Source organism: Cuculus canorus, chromosome 15, assembly GCF_017976375.1.
Source record: "Cuculus canorus isolate bCucCan1 chromosome 15, bCucCan1.pri, whole genome shotgun sequence".
Lineage (NCBI taxonomy): Eukaryota > Metazoa > Chordata > Aves > Cuculiformes > Cuculidae > Cuculus > Cuculus canorus.
In genome coordinates this window covers 10,410,219-10,429,079 of record NC_071415.1, presented here as the reverse complement: position 1 = coordinate 10,429,079, position 18,861 = coordinate 10,410,219, and the positions used below count along the sequence as shown (strand labels likewise).

General features: G+C 52.7%; 2 protein-coding genes across 3 annotated transcripts in view; one reads left to right on the top strand and one right to left on the bottom strand.

Moving 5' to 3' along the window:
* USP22 (ubiquitin specific peptidase 22) overlaps positions 1–3,123 on the top strand; it is a 104,034-nt gene extending 100,911 nt beyond the window's left edge. Inside the window, exon 13 of one of the 2 annotated variants that reach the window (XM_054080214.1) lies at positions 2,049–3,123. In XM_054080214.1, coding sequence (XP_053936189.1) covers positions 2,049–2,091 — 43 coding nt within the window. In that variant the 3' untranslated portion in view covers positions 2,092–3,123. The remainder of the gene's footprint in view (positions 1–2,048) is intronic. The other variant, XM_054080213.1, reaches the window with a different exon arrangement.
* A 3,736-nt stretch (positions 3,124–6,859) lies between these two features.
* TNFRSF13B (TNF receptor superfamily member 13B) lies at positions 6,860–15,294 on the bottom strand. Its single transcript, XM_009564567.2, has 5 exons — positions 15,165–15,294; positions 13,281–13,421; positions 12,175–12,291; positions 11,328–11,579; positions 6,860–9,742 (listed from the first exon to the last, which is right to left on the bottom strand). Exons 1-5 carry the CDS (start codon positions 15,289–15,291, stop codon positions 9,468–9,470), a joined length of 912 nt encoding a protein of 303 aa, XP_009562862.2. The 5' UTR covers positions 15,292–15,294; the 3' UTR covers positions 6,860–9,467.
* Between the last annotated feature and the right edge of the window lie 3,567 nt (positions 15,295–18,861).

Below are 18,861 nucleotides of genomic sequence, written 5' to 3'. Positions count from 1 at the left end.
GACCCTTTCAACATAGAGAAGGCTTCATTTCTCTTTTTGAGTACCCAGTGTCTCTCCCTGTGGATATAGTTGTGCTTCAGAATGTTGCTTTGTAACCCTGGATTTGTTGAAGGAAGAAGAGGGGAAAGACGAAGGCCATCAGCTGGCTCTGCAGTGTCTGTAACTGGTGCTCGTGTCCAAGCTCTTCCTTGCTAATGGAGGGGACTCCGAAAACCAAAGTGACACAGTCGTCTAGTGTAGGAGCAGTACCTTCCTCCATGACACCATTCAGTCTGTGGCTGTAGAACCTTTGGAATACTATGAGTGTAAAAGGTTTGAAGAAAAGCCCTTAACAAAATATTCTGAGCCAGAGTGGCAAGGCTGTGTGGGAGGCAGGTACAGAACTTGAGCCATTTCTCAGCTCATGGCTTTAAATTGATTTCAGATTGGCATTATGGCTTCGGATATTTGCATTAGGCAGGTATTGGGAGCGCAGAGAGTTTGCAAGGGAGGCGTCTTGGTCTTCTTCATTTGAGGGAGGCATTGGGGACCGCTATATGTTTCGAGAATAACATAACTTTAAATCTGAAGCCTTCATTTCTTCTTTTCAGCTATGGAAAGATAAGCCTGTATCATTCTTGTTTTAATTATCCCTGACATTTCCATTGATTGCTGCAGGCACAGATGTTCGGTTTGTAATTTTTTAAAACAGATTTTCCCATTTCAGTTTTTGAACTTCAACCAGGAAGTAAAAATATGCATATATATATCCTAATATATGAGAATTGTAGCGTTAAATGATTTGACAAAGTAACTTCTGCTTTGAGACCATCAGAAAAATGAGTTTGTTTTTCTTCTGTAACAACTGGCTGGCGCTGGCCCTCAGATGGGGTTTGTGTGTGGAAGAAACTGCCGTGGGCAAGGAGGAGAGGAAACACAATGCAACTGCTGCCCAGCCATCTTGTTAAAGGCTAGGCTGAGCTCTGATCCATTTTCCCTGGTTCGGATAAAGGCTGACGCTAAGATCTGCATTGTCTGAGGGAGCTGCACAGGGCGTGAGATAGAAGGATAATAATTAGAAAGTCTCAGAAGTGCTTTGCAGCATTTTAAGAGTTGTGCAGTCAGCCTGTCAGTGTGCGGTGTGTACGGTGTAGAGATGAGCCTGCTTCCTTCTGACGTGGAACTGCTTGAGGGCTGGGCTCCGTTAGGTAGCAGTACACAGAGTAATTAAGGACAGAAAGAATTTTATCCTATTGAAATGCCAGATATGAGTGCAGATTGAGACATCGGATATTCGAGTTGGTGTTGATTGCGACATATTGTTCACAAAGGCTTGTAGTTGTTTGCAAAGGCTTGTAGTGATGGGAAAAGGGGCAATGGGTATAAACTGTAGAGGGGCAGCTTTAGACTAGACATGAGGAAGAATTTCTTCACCATGAGAGTGGTGAGACACTGGAACAGGTTGCTCAGGTAAGTTGTGGCTGCTCCATCCCTGGAGATGTTCAAGGCCAGGTTGGATGGGGCTTGGGCAGCCTGAGCCAGTGGGAGGTGTCCCTGCCCATGGCAGGGAGGTTGGAACTGGATGGGCTTTAAGGTCCCTTCCAACCCAAATTATTCTATGATTCTATACGAGTTTTCACACACATGACTGGTACTTTGTTTTTGTTTTTTTCCCCAGTAAGAGTAAATGGCACAGTCTGCAATAATCCAGAGTCTGGTGCATTGGTAATGGGACTTTAGAGGAACAGTTGTATCTTAAAGCACCTCGGTCATGTTTTGTCATGCCGGTATTAAATGCTGAATGTAAAATGGTCTGGTCTTCCAAAGCTTTCAGGTTCTGAACAGATTGTACAGGAGAGTTTGGCTATTTCAACTGTTCAGTTTCCTGAGTTGCTGGTAAAATTATTTCAGCTGGCTTTCCTCCTTCTCAACCACGGTTACTGTAGGGAACTGGAACATCTCTGGAATCGCTTCGAATTGAAAAGAAAAAAATAATAGTTCTAATTTTTTTTCTGACTGCGTAAGTGGAAACCCTGCATTGCTGAACCTGTCCCTCTGCTTTCTTGCAGATATTTGCTGTTCTATCACAAACAGTTCCTGGAGTATGAATAGCCTTATCCAGCAGCTTGTCAGATATAAACAAGGAAGAAAATAAGCAAGCCTTCTGAATCGACACACAAACCTACCTGAAATGAAAAGACCTATTAAAACCAACTAGCACTGAGCTGTAACAGGACCTACTTGACATTGACTCAAAGCCTGGCGGAGTAAGAAATGAACAATGTGCAACGTGTATGCAGTCCCGCGAGGACAGAAAGGGGGAAAAAAAAAAAGAGGCGACAGTCAGTCACTTAACAGAGGAAATATAAAATGAAAAGAATGCTCTGGGTGGGGGAGAGAGGAGTCCGGGCGCTGGTACATCTCCTGTGTTCCTCCAAAGTGTGTGTGGGAAGGCAAGGGTTATACCCTCATCTCCATAAAGCATCTTCTCCATTTGGTGCTTCAGTTCCAACGACCAATCACATACAGTTAAAATTAAAAATCCAAGCCCATTTTTTATGCATATGGGTCTGAAAGCAGTAGAGTGGAGGAGGAGGGGATGACATGACTAAAGGACTTCGCAAGTATCTTTTTATTTGTGAATTTTAGTTATTAAATAAATACAGTATGAAACTATTAGGCTCTTTTTTTTCCAACAACCATAAAAGAAATCCTGGATTGTGGAACTGAAGCTACAGTACTGACAGGTTTTCAAGCATGCCTGCGTGCACAGGTAATGTTTAATGCCATCGGACTGCTCATCAAAAGCATCAGCACAGATTATTTTCTGTTTGAGCCCTTTTTTGTTTTGTTTTCTATAAATAGCTATTTTCTTAATTTTTTTCCTTTTATTCCCTTTTTTTTTTTTCACAAGAATGAAATTCATAAATGCAACCATCAGTAAAAATGAATGAATTGGCGTGTTTATACTGTAAGAGTGGTCTTGGTTCTTTTTTTTAAATCTTGTGAATAAGTTTGAATTTCTCAAAATTCCTTGTTTTGTTGTTGCTGGGTTTGGTTTGTCTTTTCCCCCGCTGCCTTCCAAAGGCATAGAGAGAACACTCGAAAGGACTTTGGTGTGGAAAAGGCTGCCATCTGTTCGGAGTGATTGCTGCTGGGGGGCAGCGTCGAGGGGTGGATCTGCTGCTGCTATTGAGCACTTCTGCAGTGCACTCGGTTTTAAGTAAACAACACATTTTCCTGGTGTGTGCTAGGCTGGTATTGGTTCCTTGTATCCTCCCACATGTATTAACTCCTCACGTACTCCTCTCCTTGCAGACTTACATCCGCTGTGTTCTTACCTGGCAGCTCTTGGTGCCCCAGCTCACTCGTGCTTTGTCACAAGTGCAATTTTGCTCCTTTCCTTCACGCTCCGTTGCTGCCGTTTAGAGCAGCGTTGGCTTGTTGGGATACCAGCAGCGACTGCTGGGTGCTGTGCTTTGCTCCAGGGGTGCTGGGCTGCGGATGGGTTACAGCCTGTGCGAGGAACTGTTCAGGGCACAGAGCTGAGGAGAGCAAAGATAGCTTTGTTCCCTCTTTCTAGAACTGTGTGTAAGAGTCTGGCGCTGTGTAAAGTGGTATAAGAGCCACCCCAAAAAGATCATTCAGTTCTGTATATTTATCCACACACCCATCCCGCCACTTCACCAGTGTGGTTAGAAACACAAATCGGTCTGACCTTTTAAATTCTGTGCCCTAGAAATGAGTTACAGGGATCTGACCTCCCCGAGCCGGGGGGGGAGAGCGCTCTGATGGACGGAAGGAGAAGGTGGACAACGAGGGAAGTGGGTTAGGTTTGTTTATAAAGAGCATCTTTCAAGAGCAGCTGAATGAAAGGACGTGATATTGTATTTGTGTACAAACTAGAAGAGTGGAACACAGCTCTCCACATGAAGAGATTTCTGCATCAGCTCGCACCGGGAAGGGAAGCAGGGACAGCCGATCGAACCCCCCCGAATACCAAACCACCCCAGAAAATGTGCCGTACAGCGTGGGAGCCACACAGGCAGCCCAAGTCCTGCAGAAGCCATGGTGGACTCTGTGTTTGTAACCTGTCCTTCCCCATCATCACGCTTGAAATAATTTTCCGTTGTGATTGGGTGCTGCAAGATTTAACCTGAGCGTTCTTGTCACGAATGAAAAACCACTGGAGAAATGCGGCCGAGCAGCGCAGCGGCAGAAAGGGCCCCTCCCTCCAGCTTTGGGCACGGTGTCGTGCGGAGGTTTGATGATGCTTTCTGCTACCTTTTAATAATGCAGCAAGCTTGCAGAGGAAGACAAGAATCAGCCTTTCCTTATTCCCAGGGCTGCTGCAGTCGCGTCCCGCCGTGTCCTGCTGCTGGACGAGGAGTGCCACCGCGCGGCAGCCGGCTTTGCAGTATGGGGACGCCTTCGCTTTGCGATGTGAGGTCTGAGCCTTTGGCTGCTTTTATTGATGCTGGAGCCTGAACAAATGAATTCTGGTCTCCACCAGCACGCGCTTGGCTACCAGCGCTAATGCAGGCTGTTTCATTAATCCTTTAGAAACAAATGGTTTGGGGACAACGCCAGCCGTATCAATCAGCCTTAATGTCAGCCCTGGAAGGCTGGTGCCGAGGGCTGAGCTGCAGATGGTTTCAGTGGGAGATGGAGAGCAAGGTGGATTCAGTGCTCTGTCTCTGCTTTCAAAAGCAGAATTCCTGGTGTATTAAAGGCTCTTACTCTTCTCTTCCCCCCGCCCCCCCTCCCCCGTGTCTCTCCCTGAGTTGAAGCAGGCATGTTTCTGTTTCCAGAACAGTAAATCAGGTTGCTGGAGGAGGAGAGCGCATTTTCCTTACCATATAAAATGGAAGAGCAGCTGCTGTCACACCGGCAGCGCTGCCCCTCGTGATGCTTACTCTCAAACACAGCCTCCCCTTACCCTTCATCTCCGAAGCAGCTGCGCAGCTCGTTCGCTGGGTTTATTCCCCACAGAACCAGGAGATTTCTCTGTGCAGAACTCTCTCAGCATCACCGTACAGAAAACACCAACCACCGCACGCCCGACTGTGGCTGGTGGAGCTTCTCCTGCCTGATGCGCCGGCACAGCCGGGCAGCGCTGCCTCCTCCTGAGCGACGGCTGCACCGCTTCCGCTGCTCACCCTCCGCTTCGAGGAGAGATTGGGGGCCGAGTTGTTTGTGTTGATGCGGTTTTATATTGGCACAGCGCGGTGCATCCGCAAAAATGGCTGAAGCAGAGGCTGATGTCTGTGGAGCGTGTGCTCTGTTATCTACTGGCAGTGAACACGGCTCTAAATGGGGCACAAAACCAGCCAGAAAGCAGCTTTAAGGATAATATTTTCTTGTTCCTCAGCTGCTTGGCTAGAGAGAAGGCTTGACTTGGTGGGTGCCCAATGAGAACCTGAGCCAAAGCAGAGATGTGAGAACTGATTGACCCCCAGGTGGGTACTCCTGCTCCAAGTCAGTGCCCGCCCTTCCATGCAGGTCCCTCGTCCCAGCTGTACCTGCTCGAGTCCCGCGCTTAAAAGGTCCCTCTGATGCTGGCAATGGTGTCCCCGGATGTGCTCCACATGAGCTGTTGGCCAGAGGCTGCAAAGGGGATACCAAAGGCATTGATTCCTTGTGGTTCTCCACCACCTGAGGGGTTTACCTGAGAGCCTGTGTTATTCTCTGCAGATTTGTTCAAGTTGCTCCATGTTACGTTTTCCCTTATGTGCTGATAACAGTAGTTGTATTCCCTGAAGGCGAGGAGGGCACCTCTGTGGGGGTGAGGAATGCTCCCCCCCTCCGTGTGGTGGGGCTGAGGGAAGAACTTGGCTGCTGATGAGCATATTCCCCAGTTTCTGAGAGGCATGGTGATGGGAGAGGGAGCCCCAGCCCTGGACAGGCTTTGTGCTGGCTCGCACAAATGCTTCGCTAAAAGCTTTCTTGTTTGAATAATTGATGCTTCTTGATCCTCAGGAGATGCCCCAACTGCAAAGCTGGTGGCACGTGCTCAGTTGCTTCTACCCTAATTTTAAGTAAGGATCTCAATCTTCTTGCCCAAGGAGCACGGCCGGGGCTTCCCGCAGGCGGAGAGCGCCTGTTCCTGGAGGTGACACCTGAATGTCCGCAGGGCATCGGAGCTGGGCTGAAGCCACGTGTCCCCAGCGCTGCCTGCAGGTGCTGGGAAGGGGCAGGACACGACGTGTGGCATCTGCTGGGGAAGGTTTTCCTTCTCTGGGAGCCCTGAACTCGCTGGGAAGTGCTTGGGCAGAGGGACCTGCTGCTGCCCCAGGGTAAGGGCAAGAGCCCTTCTCCCCACAGGAGCTGCAGGGAGGGGGGACCAAGAAGAGAGAGAGAGGCAGCGCTTCCGAGCTGGGGGGGCAGGGGGGCAATGGGGCCGTCAAGCAGGAGAGGGAGGCGAGGTGAGAATGGGCATGAAGCTGCGGGAGACCATAGAGGGAGCAGGACATGGAGCAGCAGTGGAGGAGGAGGAGAAACCAAGAGCTGTGGGAGGATGAGTGTGGGCAGGAGTCTGAGCAGGGGCAGAGAAAGAGGCTGAGCAGGAATGCAAGTGGAGACTCGGAGAGGTGAAAAGCAGAACAAGAGCAGGTGCCAAAAGACAGGAGTGCAAAAAAGAGTGAGATAAAGGAGGAACAGCAACGGAGAGAGCAGAGGAGCTGGTGTAGAGGTGAGGCTGCAGAGGTGGAGGTTGGAGAAAAGCTGAGGCCAAAAGGGGAAGGGAAGGCTAGGGAAGAGGGAGGATTTGAGCTGAGGAAGGTGGGAGGCCTGCGAAGAGCTGAGGCCAAAAGGGTGGAAGGCCAAGGAAGGGGCTGAACAAAGGTGGAGGCCAAGCAAGAGTAGAGGCTGGGCAAGATCGGAGGCTGAGGATGGGTTGAGGCTGAGTGAGATGGGAGGCCAAAAGGGAGCGGGAGACCAGGAGGGGGTGGGAGGCCGAGCAAGAGTTGAGTCTGAGCAAAGCTAGAGGCCAAGGAAGAGTGGGAAGTCAAAAGGGGGTGGGAGGCAAAGCAAGGGTTGAAGCTGAGCATGTGCAGGGGCCAAGGTGGCTTCTGGGGCCAAAAAGGTTTTGGAGTTTTGGAGGAGCTGGGATGTTGATGGTACCACAGGATTTGGGGCGGTGGTTCCAGAGACTGTGGGAGCTGAGGCTGTGGGGCAGGAGGCCACAGGACCGGAGACCACAGAGACCGAGGCCAGAGGCTGTCAGAACAGATTGCACAGAAGGGAAATGAGAGGAGCTGGGCCTGTGGAAGGTGGTGATGATGAAGATGATGACTTGGAGGACCCGGGGGTGGGGGAGGTGGGACTGTGTTGTGGCTGTGTGAGAGGAAATGCCAAGAGGGAGTGGGAGGCTGAGCTGGTGGGGAGGCCAAGAAGGTCTTCAGGCTTTGAGAGTGGGAGGCAGATTGTGGAGGGTGAGTGCCGAGAGCGAGTGAGAGGCTCAGCAGGCGGAGAATGCCGCTGTCACTGCACCCTTGCTCATGGCCGTGGTCAGTGTCCTGTTCTCCACACACAGGGGGGAGCGCTTGCTCTCCCCATTGCCCTGTGGGGCGGTGTCTGCTCACCCACTGTGTTCAGGAGACCCATCTGAATAGAACAACATCTCAGTTTTGGAAAGGCTTTTTTTTCTCCCTTTGGATGCAAATGCAGCACAATACAAACCCCATCCCTCGTGCTGCTGCGGGACAGAGACGTCGCTGAACAGGGAGGGGAGATGAAAGGCAAAACACAAGGATAATGATACGGAGAATTGCCAGGCTGGTTTCTGGATCTTTCCATGTTGTGTTGTACCAAATAACAAGGGTTCAACAAGGGTTGAAAACTGGTTGGATGGTCGGGCCCAGAGAGTGGTGGTCAATGGACTTAACTCCAGCTGGAGGCCAGTCACAAGTGGAGTTCCTCAGGGCTCAGCACTGGGTCCAGTCCTGTTCAATGTCTTTATCAATGACCTGGATGAAGGCATTGAGTGTACCCTCAGCGAGTCTGTGGATGACACTAAGCTGGGTGGAAGCGTGGATCTGATGGGGGGTAGGGAGGCTCTGCAAAGGGATCTGAACAGGCTGGACCGCTGGGCCGAGACCAATGGCATGAGGTTTAACAAGGCCAAATGCTGGGTCCTGCGCTTGGGGCACAACAACCCTGTGCAGTGCTCCAGGCTAGGAGAAGTCTGGCTAGAAAGCTGCCTAGAACCTGGAGGTGTTGGTTGACAGCGGCTGAACATGAGCCAGCAGTGTGCCCAGGTGGCCAAGAAGGCCAATGGCATCTTGGCTTGTATCAGAAATGGCGTGACCAGCAGGTCCAGGGAGGTTATTCTCCCTCTGTACTCGGCACTGGTGGGACTGTACCTTGAGTACTGTGTTCAGTTCTGGGCCCCTCACCACAAGAAGGATTTTGAGGCTCTGGAGTGTGTCCAGAGAAGAGCAATGAAGCTGGTGAAGGGGCTGGAGAACAAGTCTTACGAGGAGCGGCTGAGAGAGCTGGGGTTGTTTAGCCTGGAGAAGAGGAGGCTGAGGGGAGACCTCATTGCTCTCTACAACTACCTGAAAGGAGGTTGTGGAGAGGAGGGAGCTGGGCTCTTCTCCCAAGTGACAGGGGACAGGACAAGGGGGAATGGCCTCAAGCTCCGCCAGGGGAGGTTCAGGCTGGAAATCAGGAAAAACTTTTTCATGGAAAGGGTCATTGGGCACTGGCAGAGGCTGCGCAGGGAAGGGGTGGAGTCCCCTTCCCTGGAGGTGTTTAAAGGACGGGTGGATGAGGTGCTGAGGGGCATGGGTTAGGGAGTGTTAGGAATGGTTGGACTCCAGTGGGTCCTTTCCAACCTGGTGATTCTATGATTCTATGAAATACCCTGTCCTGTAAAGAAACCTCTGTTAAAGTCAGTAAACACACCACTCTTGAGAGCATGGTAGTGGCAGTCAGTGAACATTGTAGCTTCCATAAATAACTTCCTGGGTCTGAGTCCGTGTTTGAGACACTCGCAGCTCTGCGTGTAAACTGCTCGTGTCACACAGTGGAGTTTTCAGGCAGGGAAAGGTGTGCTGTCCTTGGGAGCCAGTGGACACCACGATCTGATTCTGCCTCTGCATCAACATTCTTTGCAGAGGCGAAGTGACGCTGATGGTGGAACCAGGTTGAAACGCCCAATGAGACATTGCTCCCAACGTCTGGGATGCACAGAAGAGTCTGCGAAGGTCAAGGCGGAGGATGAAGGCACTGCTCAATGGGAAGCAACTTCTGTCACTGGGAATGCACAAGAATGAGAATTACATTTCCTGAATGGAAGAAAACAGCACTGTCCATAATCCACAGCCCTGGCCATAGCCTACAGCCCTCGGGCAAAGACTGTGCCGGGTCTGGTGGTCCTGGTGGAAGCCGTTGTGGTCACTGGAAACGGAGGGTGGAGCAGCTGTGTTTTGGGGGCAGTGGGAGCATCCCTCCTTTCTGATTCTATGCAGGAACATTCACTACGGTCACGCCATGGGCGTCTTCTCTTGTGAAGGAGAACATATGATTTTGAAGTGGCCATCGTCACGGCTGGGAACGGCCCCAGCGCTTCCCATGCTGCATATCCCAGCGTGAGAGGGAGCCACTCTTTCCACTATGTGAGAGGAGGTGCTGTGGCATGATTTGGTCTCTTGTACAGCAGAGCCGTGCCCAGGAAAGCAGAAGCCACAGGTTTCCACTGGCTCTGGGACCTTGCTGCCGGTGGATCCATCCCCAAAGCTGCCTGCTTCCACCAGACGATCTGCAAATAAACGATGTGAATTAGCTGAAGGGTTTGTAGGAGCGCCTTTCACCCAAGAAATGCTCTGCAGCACTGCAGCAGAGCTATAAGGAGCCAGTCCTCGAACCGGAGAGGACATACACCTCACTCCACGTTCGTAAAGCCCACGGCACTGTGTGTTGGATGGAACGCATCGCCTACATCCTCACACCCAGTCCTGCCATGCTGAGATCTGAAGGGGAAACTGTAAAAGGCCTCAAACAGGAAGGCTGGAGCTTTAGCATTAAGCACTTGTAATATTTATAATATTACATTTAAATTGTCTTTTCATTAAATGCTGCTTCTGTAGCTCTGCAATGGTGCAGTGAGCGTGGCGGGCTGGCTGCCCACGGCCGGCTCAAGGGACCCAGGATGCTCTGCGGGCTGGACACGGGCTGTTGAAGGGCTCTGCTCTGTCACCTGGGAGCTGAGAAGCGAGGTTGGACTTGGGGTATTAGAAAGCACACAGTAAATCTCCTTGAACTTAGTGGCCTCCCTTAAACACGAGCATTCAATGCCTCCCTGTCCTTCAACCAAAGCAGACAGGAACAGCGTGAGTTACAGTTCTGCTGAGAGCGACTCGAGCCCCACACCAGCCTGTGGGGGTTTTCCTCTATGATTTTTGACATCCAGCACGACTGGCTTTGAAGTAAAGGTATGAAAACACATATGTGTGTGCAGAAATAGGGAAACGGACCTTTTTATTTTTAAAGGCAAGGGAGGAGAGGAGAGGAGAGGAGAGGAGAGGAGAGGAGAGGAGAGGAGAGGAGAGGAGAGGAGAGGAGAGGAGAGGAGAGGAGAGGAGAGGAGAAGGGAGAATAAAAACATATTTTCTATGTTGACTTACCGTGTGCTACACTTTTCCTATCTTTCCTCCCTAATGTAAAGGCTTTTGAGGCCCTTCTGGTTCCAGGACTAAACTGCAGGGTTTGATGTTTTCTTGTTAGCCTCAGCTAACGAGGCTGCCCCGTTAGGAGCCAGCAGCTTGTGTGACCACGGTTCTTGCCAGGTAGAACTTTGCCCCAGCACAGCCCCAGGTGAAGAAACCAGAGCTGCAATTGCCACAAAAGCAATGGTTCTTCCTTGGGCCTTTGGTTCATTTGGGAAGGTTTTTGCAGCCTCTCCATCCTACAACTCATCCTCTGGATAGAAACTGGAGAGCTGCTGGTGCAGCTCCAGTCCCTGTGTGGCCGTGGGAAGCTGTGCCTGTGGCTTTGCAAGAAAGTGACTGGGAAGGGGATTGCGATGAAGAATCTGAGCACGGGGCTTCAGTCTTGCTTCTCTTGGTTACTAGGCTCTGGAAGAGGCTGCCCGGGGAGTCGTATCTAGTGGCATCTAAAGGACTGGTAGATGAGGTGATTAAGGACTTAGCGGTGGATAGGTACAGTTGGATTTGATGATCTCAAATGTCCAGCCTAGCAACTCTATGGTTCTCTTCCAGGCTCAGACTGAACTGCATTGCATGTTGTTTGCTTTCTCTCCCTAATGTCTTATGACCTGGCTCTGCAGCGTGTCCCCCACGAGCTCCCAGTCTTCTCCCAGTCCCCCCAGTGCAGCCAGCACTCACCTTTGCAGGAGTCCTCCTTGCGGTGGCAGGTCCCAGCACTGGCTTGGCAGGAGACCACCTCTCCCTTCCTCCGCAGGTGCGTCCAGCCCAGCAGCAGGGAGCAGAGGAGGGTGCAGAGGCAGAACCCCAGCAGCAGGTACACCACCAGCCACGGATCCTGCTCCACGCACACCTTCCGCTCCAGCACAGCGACGGACGGCGAAGCCGTGACTAGGGTGGCTGGCGGATTGGGGGTGCCCACCAGGACACCCGCTGTGGGTCAGGCAGAGATGGATGTGCTTAGAAAGCACTCAGGTACGCGCTTTGTGCTACTGACCCTTTGGTGGGGACTGGGTGTCACTAAGGGCATTTGTGCCCTCTGCTTGGAGAGAATTTGAAAGCAGCTTTGCAGAACCTCTGTTTGCTTGTGTTTCTCTTCCATGGAGAGGTAGAGGAGATCCCTTCTCAGCCCCTATTCCCACCCTGCTCCGGTGATGATGGTCAAGGCTGATCTCAGGGAAAATAACCCACCTCCCTCCTCTCCCCCTCCCTAAAGGCTGGAGGCAGCTCAGCAAGGTGGGAAGCACAACTTGCTGGTCCTGCCCCTGGCTGGTGGAGCAGAAGGACAGGTCTGTGAAACATGGACACACAAAAGGGAAAACAATGGAGTCATGTGATGGAGAAAATTGGAGAGATATGCCCTGGCTTTCTTTTCCCCAGTCCCAGTGACATGGCAGCACAGACACAACATCCCAGGATGAAGACAGAGGGTTTGCTGCCCCTTCCTTAGCTTTGCTCCCATAACCTGGTTCCTCTCCCAGCCCACCCCCGGGGGTTTCTGCCCCACATTCCTCGCTCACATCCTTACTTTCACAGGTTGAGGCGCATTGGTTCGGGTGCTGCCCGCAGATCGCGGTGCAGTTGATGCATTCTTTTAGGAGCTTGTCGTAGTAGAAGCCGGCTTTGCTGTTGCAGTTCATGGACTCTGCAGGAGGGAAGGAAGATGAACACAAAGTCTTGAGGGCATCCTCCTCCCCTGTCGCTTGAGCATGAGGCTCCCACACCTCTGCCCTCCCACCTGGGTTTGTGTGAGGATGATCCCGTGGAGGCTTTGCACAAGCACACGGCTCCGACAGGCACAGGGCGAGACCTGCACACTGCTCTAAGTGTTGACAACCTCTTCAGGGCTGGCAGGGTGACAGATCTGCGGGAAAGGTGGCTGCTGGCAGCTGTGCAGGGAGGGGATGGGGCACTGCCAGACATGTGCAGCCGTACCCAACCACAACTACCAGCTCCTGCGGCTCCTCTTAGAGCTGCTGCTGCCTTGGGGCTCACACATCTTTTCAGGATGCAACAAAACCTGCCTGAGCGCTGGCTCGGGACCCTGGGGATGGCATCTGCTCTTCTCAACAGAGAGACGTGACTTGTCACTGCATGCAGCCCTGCTGCAGGACAGGGTGCAGCTGTCCCAGACCATGGCTCACCGGGAGGGAAGGGAAAGGGCCACGCTTGGGGGTGTGTACAGGGTTTGGGTGCAAAGTGCATCTGTCTCTCTTCCTCACTTGTTATCACTGCACCTTAATGCCTGCCCCAGCGCAGGGGTCGCAGAACAGCCTTGCAAACATACAGTTTGAGTTTATAATTATCCACATCAGCTGAACCTGGTGTATCTCAAGGCCTTTGCAGGGTGGGCTGTCACTGGTTGGGGACAAGTGTTGATGCAGCCATGACCCCAGGAAGGAGAGGTACAGAGGTGTGGATGAGCTGATCCTGGTCCACACTGAACTGTTGCCAGACCCAGCCCATCACTGGGAAGCTGTTATATTCCCCGGGGTTCTTGGTTTGAAGCTCTGTTAAGCTGTGCTGGCTCGGAGCCTGGCAGTGTTTCATCCCAGGGCGTGATCTCCTCTCCCAGCTTTCCCCCCATCGCTGCCTGCTCGGTCTGAGGACAGCCCCGCGGTGCCCAGCACTCACCACACAAGGCAGCACACCTCCTCACTGTGTGCTGGCTGCATAGGAGGCTGCAGGGGATGCACTGTCTAACGAGGATGTCCCAGTACTCCTGGTCGGTGCAGTTGTTCTTGGCACCCCGCCTGATGTGCATCCCATCCATGGCTGCAGAAGAGAAGGTGAGTAGGTATGGGGTAGCCCTCCAGCCACCTCGTCCCTTTGCCAGGGCTGGGATGGAGGTGCCCAGCTGTGCCCCAGCCCTCCCTGGTCCTAGGATTGGGCAAGAGTGTATGGCAAAAGCAGCTTCAAGCTCTTCAAATTACAACCCTGCAGGAGTCTGTCCTGTGCCGACCCCTGGGGACATGCAGGGAGAGCCCTGTGCGGTGCCTGGAGGGTGTGGGGATGCAGAGGGCTGCCCACGGGAGTAAAAGCAGCGAGAACTGCTGCTGTCTTTACATGCTTTTTTGAAAAGAACAGATATACAACCAGTATAACCACTGGCAATGTCTTCTAAAACATTTTTTAGTTCTGGAAACTCCTCAATTCAACTTCTTCTGTGGCATCGGGGTGATTCACGTCATCCTACGCGTGATTTCTGATATCTCCCTTCGGGTTTGTGGCATCATAATGAAACCTGATTTTGATATGTAAAACACCTCCAAGCAGCAGGAGGAGGGACGTCTCTCTAGGAGAGCTTTAAGCACTGGTACAGCCAGTGCAGCTGGGATGCTGGGAGGTGGACATGCTCTTGTCCCCACAGGGAGCCATGTACCCTGTGCCCACGTGTGCTGGGTGTGATGCTGAAGGCACAGAGATGGAGCAGCAGCAGCAGCACAAAAGTATAGCCAAGCACTTAGAGTTTTAAGAATGAGTTTACTAATGAATAATTACACATAAGTATAATTCGTTATACTCTGGGGAGAACATCTCCTTCTCTGTCTCTACTACTTGGGAGTGCGCAGCAGTCAGGCACTTCGCTTGTCCGTCTGTCCTACCGTTGCCTAAACAACACCTTCCCTGCAGAGGGGCTGAGGACAGGCTTTCTCAGCTGCCTGCTGTGAACTGGCTCCTGCCTGGGCCAGCACATCTAAAACCCTCCCATTCTCAGGGTTAAATTCCCTCTGCACGGGGATGCTGCCCTTGTAGTCCCAGTTGTTCCATTAATATTGCTATAAAATTAAATAATTGCTTTCTATTGAGCTGACTGAAGATGTTCCCCAGGGCAGAGCAAAGCTCAGGCCCATGCTCACCTCAGATGCTCTTTGAAGATATTTTGTGCCCAAGAAGAAGAAAGAGAAGGCTCCCGTGGATGGCAGCGAGCCCTGCAGATGGCGATGAGCCCTGGAGATGGTGATGAGCCTGGACTTCCCTTAGTTATGGTGGGGTTTCACATGGGACAGCCACATGGGAAATGGAGATTCGGGGCTGTGTCTAAGCTGGGGGGCTGCAGGCTGGGCAGCTCCTTCCCTGGTGCTGCTCTGCTGTGAAAGCAGGTCCAAAGCAGCATTTGGCCCCATCGAGGAATAATCCTGCTGCACAGCTGAGCTCCTCTCCCTGGGGAGCCTCAAGATACGTGTGGTGCACACAGCATGGTGTAGCCATGCATTTTCCAGCAAAGCCAGGCATGTCTCCCCCTCTACCTCTGCACCCACCAGGGACCCACACCCCAAACTCCCCTATAGACCTCTCATCCAAAGCATCCAGCGACAATTTCCTCCCAGCCCCATAGCACTGACGATATTCAGCAGGGTGGGAACCCTCCGTGGTGGCTCTGCCTCTCCAGTGAGAGCCCAGGGAGTCTTCCAGTCCCTGCCAGCACTCTGGAAATGTCGCTGTGGCCCTGAGCCCTGGCATGGACAAGCCCCTCACCCCCATCTCCCCACACAGCCCCTCCATGCGGTAACTCACGTTCAACTCTTCTGTGGTATCTACTCCCTCTCAGCTTCTGCCATTGCACCGCGAGCTCCAGCTCCCAACCTGTGCATGGCTTGGGGGGTTTATTATTAGAGAGAGATTTGATTAATGCCTGGGCCATGGGTTTCCTGGGGTTTCCCCTTATCCCTTTGATGCAAATTGGCCACACGCACCATGCACTGCATTGGCTCGCTGGGTGTCCCTGGCTGCCAGGGCTCAGGCACCAGAGAGGGAGGGACCCGATGGGGTGATGTGTCCTGAGCTTGGGGACGGTGTCCTGGGCCAGGCAGCCACGCTGCGGAGCGGCTTGCGGGGATGGGGGTTCAGCGGCACCTGCCCCTGCATCGCCTGGCTGCAACGGGAGGTTTCCTTGTGCGAAGAGTGATGCTTTGCTCTGTAGAGGAGACGGTTATCCTGGGTTAGGGGAGCCCTGTGGGTTATTGCTTTCCTGAGAAGGAGCGGCTATGTCTGCCACATGAAGCCACAGGGGTGCCACAGCGTGGGCTGCAGCTGGAGAGGAGCAAGTCCTCCTTGCTGGGGCTCAGTGTCACAGCCACATGGCACGGCGGGCTGGCCACTCTCTCAGCACTCTCTCATGCTCTCAGCCTCCTATGGTACAGCTGTGTATTTATTTTTAGATCTCCCCTTGCAACTGGAAGGGGCTTAATCAGCAAAGTCACGAAGCAGCAGTGCCCTGGTGCCTCCGAATGGCAGAATACCCAGAGAAAATCTGGCCAACGGCACGGTGCTCTGGAGGGGAACTCTAGGAAAATGCAATGCCAGCTTGCACAGTTATTGGTTTCCCTTTTTTCCATGGGCAGTGCGATCATTCCTGGAGGTTTCTGTCCCTTTCCCGCAGAGGAAGGGCTGCGCTGTGGTCGTGCCGCCGGGAAGGGGTGAGGGGCACTGGGAATGTGGCAAGACAGTGACTCAGCTCAGCCTGGTGGGACCTTTCTGCAGAAGCAGCTGAAGGAGGAAGGAGCAATACCTGTTACTTTCTATAAACATCAGCAGGGTGGCATCAAGGGTTTTTCAGTTCAGCTCAAAAACTCTGACTTTGTGCTCACCATGGTGATCTGCAACTGAGAGAGAGCAAAAGGCCGCTTGTGGGGTGCAACACGCCATGTCTGTTTAAGGTACACTGGAAGATAAACCTGCTTGTAGGGAAGAAAACCCAAAGCAGAAAAACCCAGCAGCCCATGGCTGCTCAGCCCCACAGTGGCCCATCATGTCCCAGATCCTGTGGGAGGGAACAAACTGGCTTTGACTCCATCTAATGGATGTAGTCTTCTTGGACTGCAGTAAAGCCTTTGACACAGTTTCTCACAGCATTCTGCTTCAGAAACCGTCAGCTTCTGGACTGGGCAGGCACACACTCTCCTGGGTGGAAAACTGGTTGGATGGTCGGGCCCAGAGAGTGGTGGTAAATGGAGTTAACTCCAGATGGAGGCCAGTTACAAGTGGAGTTCCTCAGGGCTCGGTACTGTGTCCAGCCCTGTTCAATGTCTTTATCAATGACCTGGATGAAGGCATTGAGTGTACCCTCAGCGAGTCTGTGGATGACACTAAGCTGGGTGGAAGCGTGGATCTGATGGGGGGTAGGGAGGCTCTGCAAAGGGATCTGAATAGGCTGGACCGCTGGGCCGAGACCAATGGCATGAGGCGCAACAAGGCCAAATGCTGGGGTTGTTTAGCCTGGAGAAGAGGAGGCTGAGGGGAGACCTTATTGCTCTCTACAACTACCTGAAAGGAGGTTGTGGAGAGGAGGGAGATGGGCTCTTCTCCCAAGTGACAGGGGACAGGACAAGGGGGAATGGCCTCAAGCTCCACCACGGGAGGTTCAGGCTGGACATCAGGAAAAACTTTTTCATGGAAAGGGTCATTGGGCACTGTCAGAGGCTGCGCAGGGAGGGGGTTGAGTCCCCTTCCCTGGAGGTGTTTAAGGGATGGGTGGATGAGGTGCTGAGGGGCATGGGTTAGGGAGTGTTAGGAATGGTTGGACTCGATGACCCAGTGGGTCCCTTCCAACCTGGTGATTCTGTGAATCTATGATTCTCCGATTCTAATGGGCCACAGGGCTTGGAGTGAGGGTTGCGAGAGAAGGCACACCCCGGCAACAGGGACACTGCAGCATCAGTGCCGTGTCATGGCCCTGCATGTGCATCTGGCGCAAAAGATGGAATGTCCCACCAGGAAGACCTGCGGGGAGTCCTGGGAGGGAGCAGGAAGGCATAGGCATGGCTGAGAGGAGGGCTTGCATGGTATAAGGGCTTGGGGGAAAAATACACCTTTGAATGCACATAGCTGGTGGCCGTCCACACATGGACTTGTCCCACCAGCGGTGTGCCCCAGGCAGACAGCAGAGCCTGCAGCCCATTTGCCTGCCGAGATAAAGCGGATAGCAAAGGAAATTGTGATTTCAGCACTGTATGAGCTGCTGGAGCATGGCAGAACCTGGTCCTGGAGTGATGGCCCCAGCTCTCGGGGTTTTGCAGGGGAAACCTGCCCCTGTAAATAGCAGCAGGAGACTTGCAGTTTCCACCCTGGTGAGCCCTTAAGAGGGAAGTGAGAAGCACTTGGGGGTGCTTTGTCCCTCCTCGCTGAGCAGAGAGCAGGCAGTGTGATTTCGGCTTTCAAATTCCCAGTGTGCGCTGTGACTGGATCTCCATCTCCTCAACCGGCAGCCCCAGCAGCCAGATCCTCTGTGCTCCAAGCAGCATCACCTCCTCCCACAGCCTCTGAGGATGGTGTGTGTCTCTTAACGACCTTCAAATATTGTCATCCCCCTACCCTGGTGAGCTGCTATCTCACAGGCAAGGTGGTGGCTGCCAGCCTGCCCTTCCCGGGGTTATTCCTGTGCTCTGGGACACAGGCAGGGATCGCGTGGCAGCTGCCAGCACCCTGTTCTGGGGTCCTGGGTTAAACCCTTCTTGGCTGTGTGCCACTGGTAGGAGAGCATCAGCTGGCTGTTCCCCATGCAGCCTCCCAGTGTGGTCCATGCCTCTGCTTGGCTTTGTATCTCATGGCACCTCATCTGCACTCCCCTCACATTGTTTTGCACCTTCAGCACGTATCACATATGGCTCCAGAGGTGCCAGGGTCTATTTGGGAGTGAAAGAGCCCAGTTTTGTCCCAAAGATGAAATCTTTTATTCTTCTATACTCTTGCCCCAGTGGCATTGCTGCAAGGAGAGCTGCAGGTAACAGGCAGATAATATTTTGGCTCCAAAACTTTTTCAGGGATGCCTCAACTTCCCTCTGAGTGGTTTTGCTGGGATATTTTCCTCCCAGCCTCCTTGCCTGTTGCAGTCCCTCTTTTTGGGTCAGCCTGGGCATTGGCCAAGGCGTTTTCTTGCAAATACGGTCCCTTTGGGACGTGAAAAAAGAGGCCAGGGGTGGGGGAAGAAGGGGAAGTGGAGTCATTTTGGGTAGAAACCAGCAACTGCGAGTCTGGGCTGAGCACAGATGGCTCTGATTGTGGCTGCTGAGGACTCATTTCTTTCACTCTAATTTGCTGTGGATGCATACCCTCGAATGCACTCGTATCAGGGTGGGCCTGTCCCTTGTGCACTGCCTGGTTGCCCCCTGTGTCCTGCCACTGCCACCAATTCCTCGTGGCAAAGCACAGAGCTGCTACGTGACCAAAGCCATGAGGCTGTCGGTGCAAGATAGCCACCAGCGCTGTCTGGATT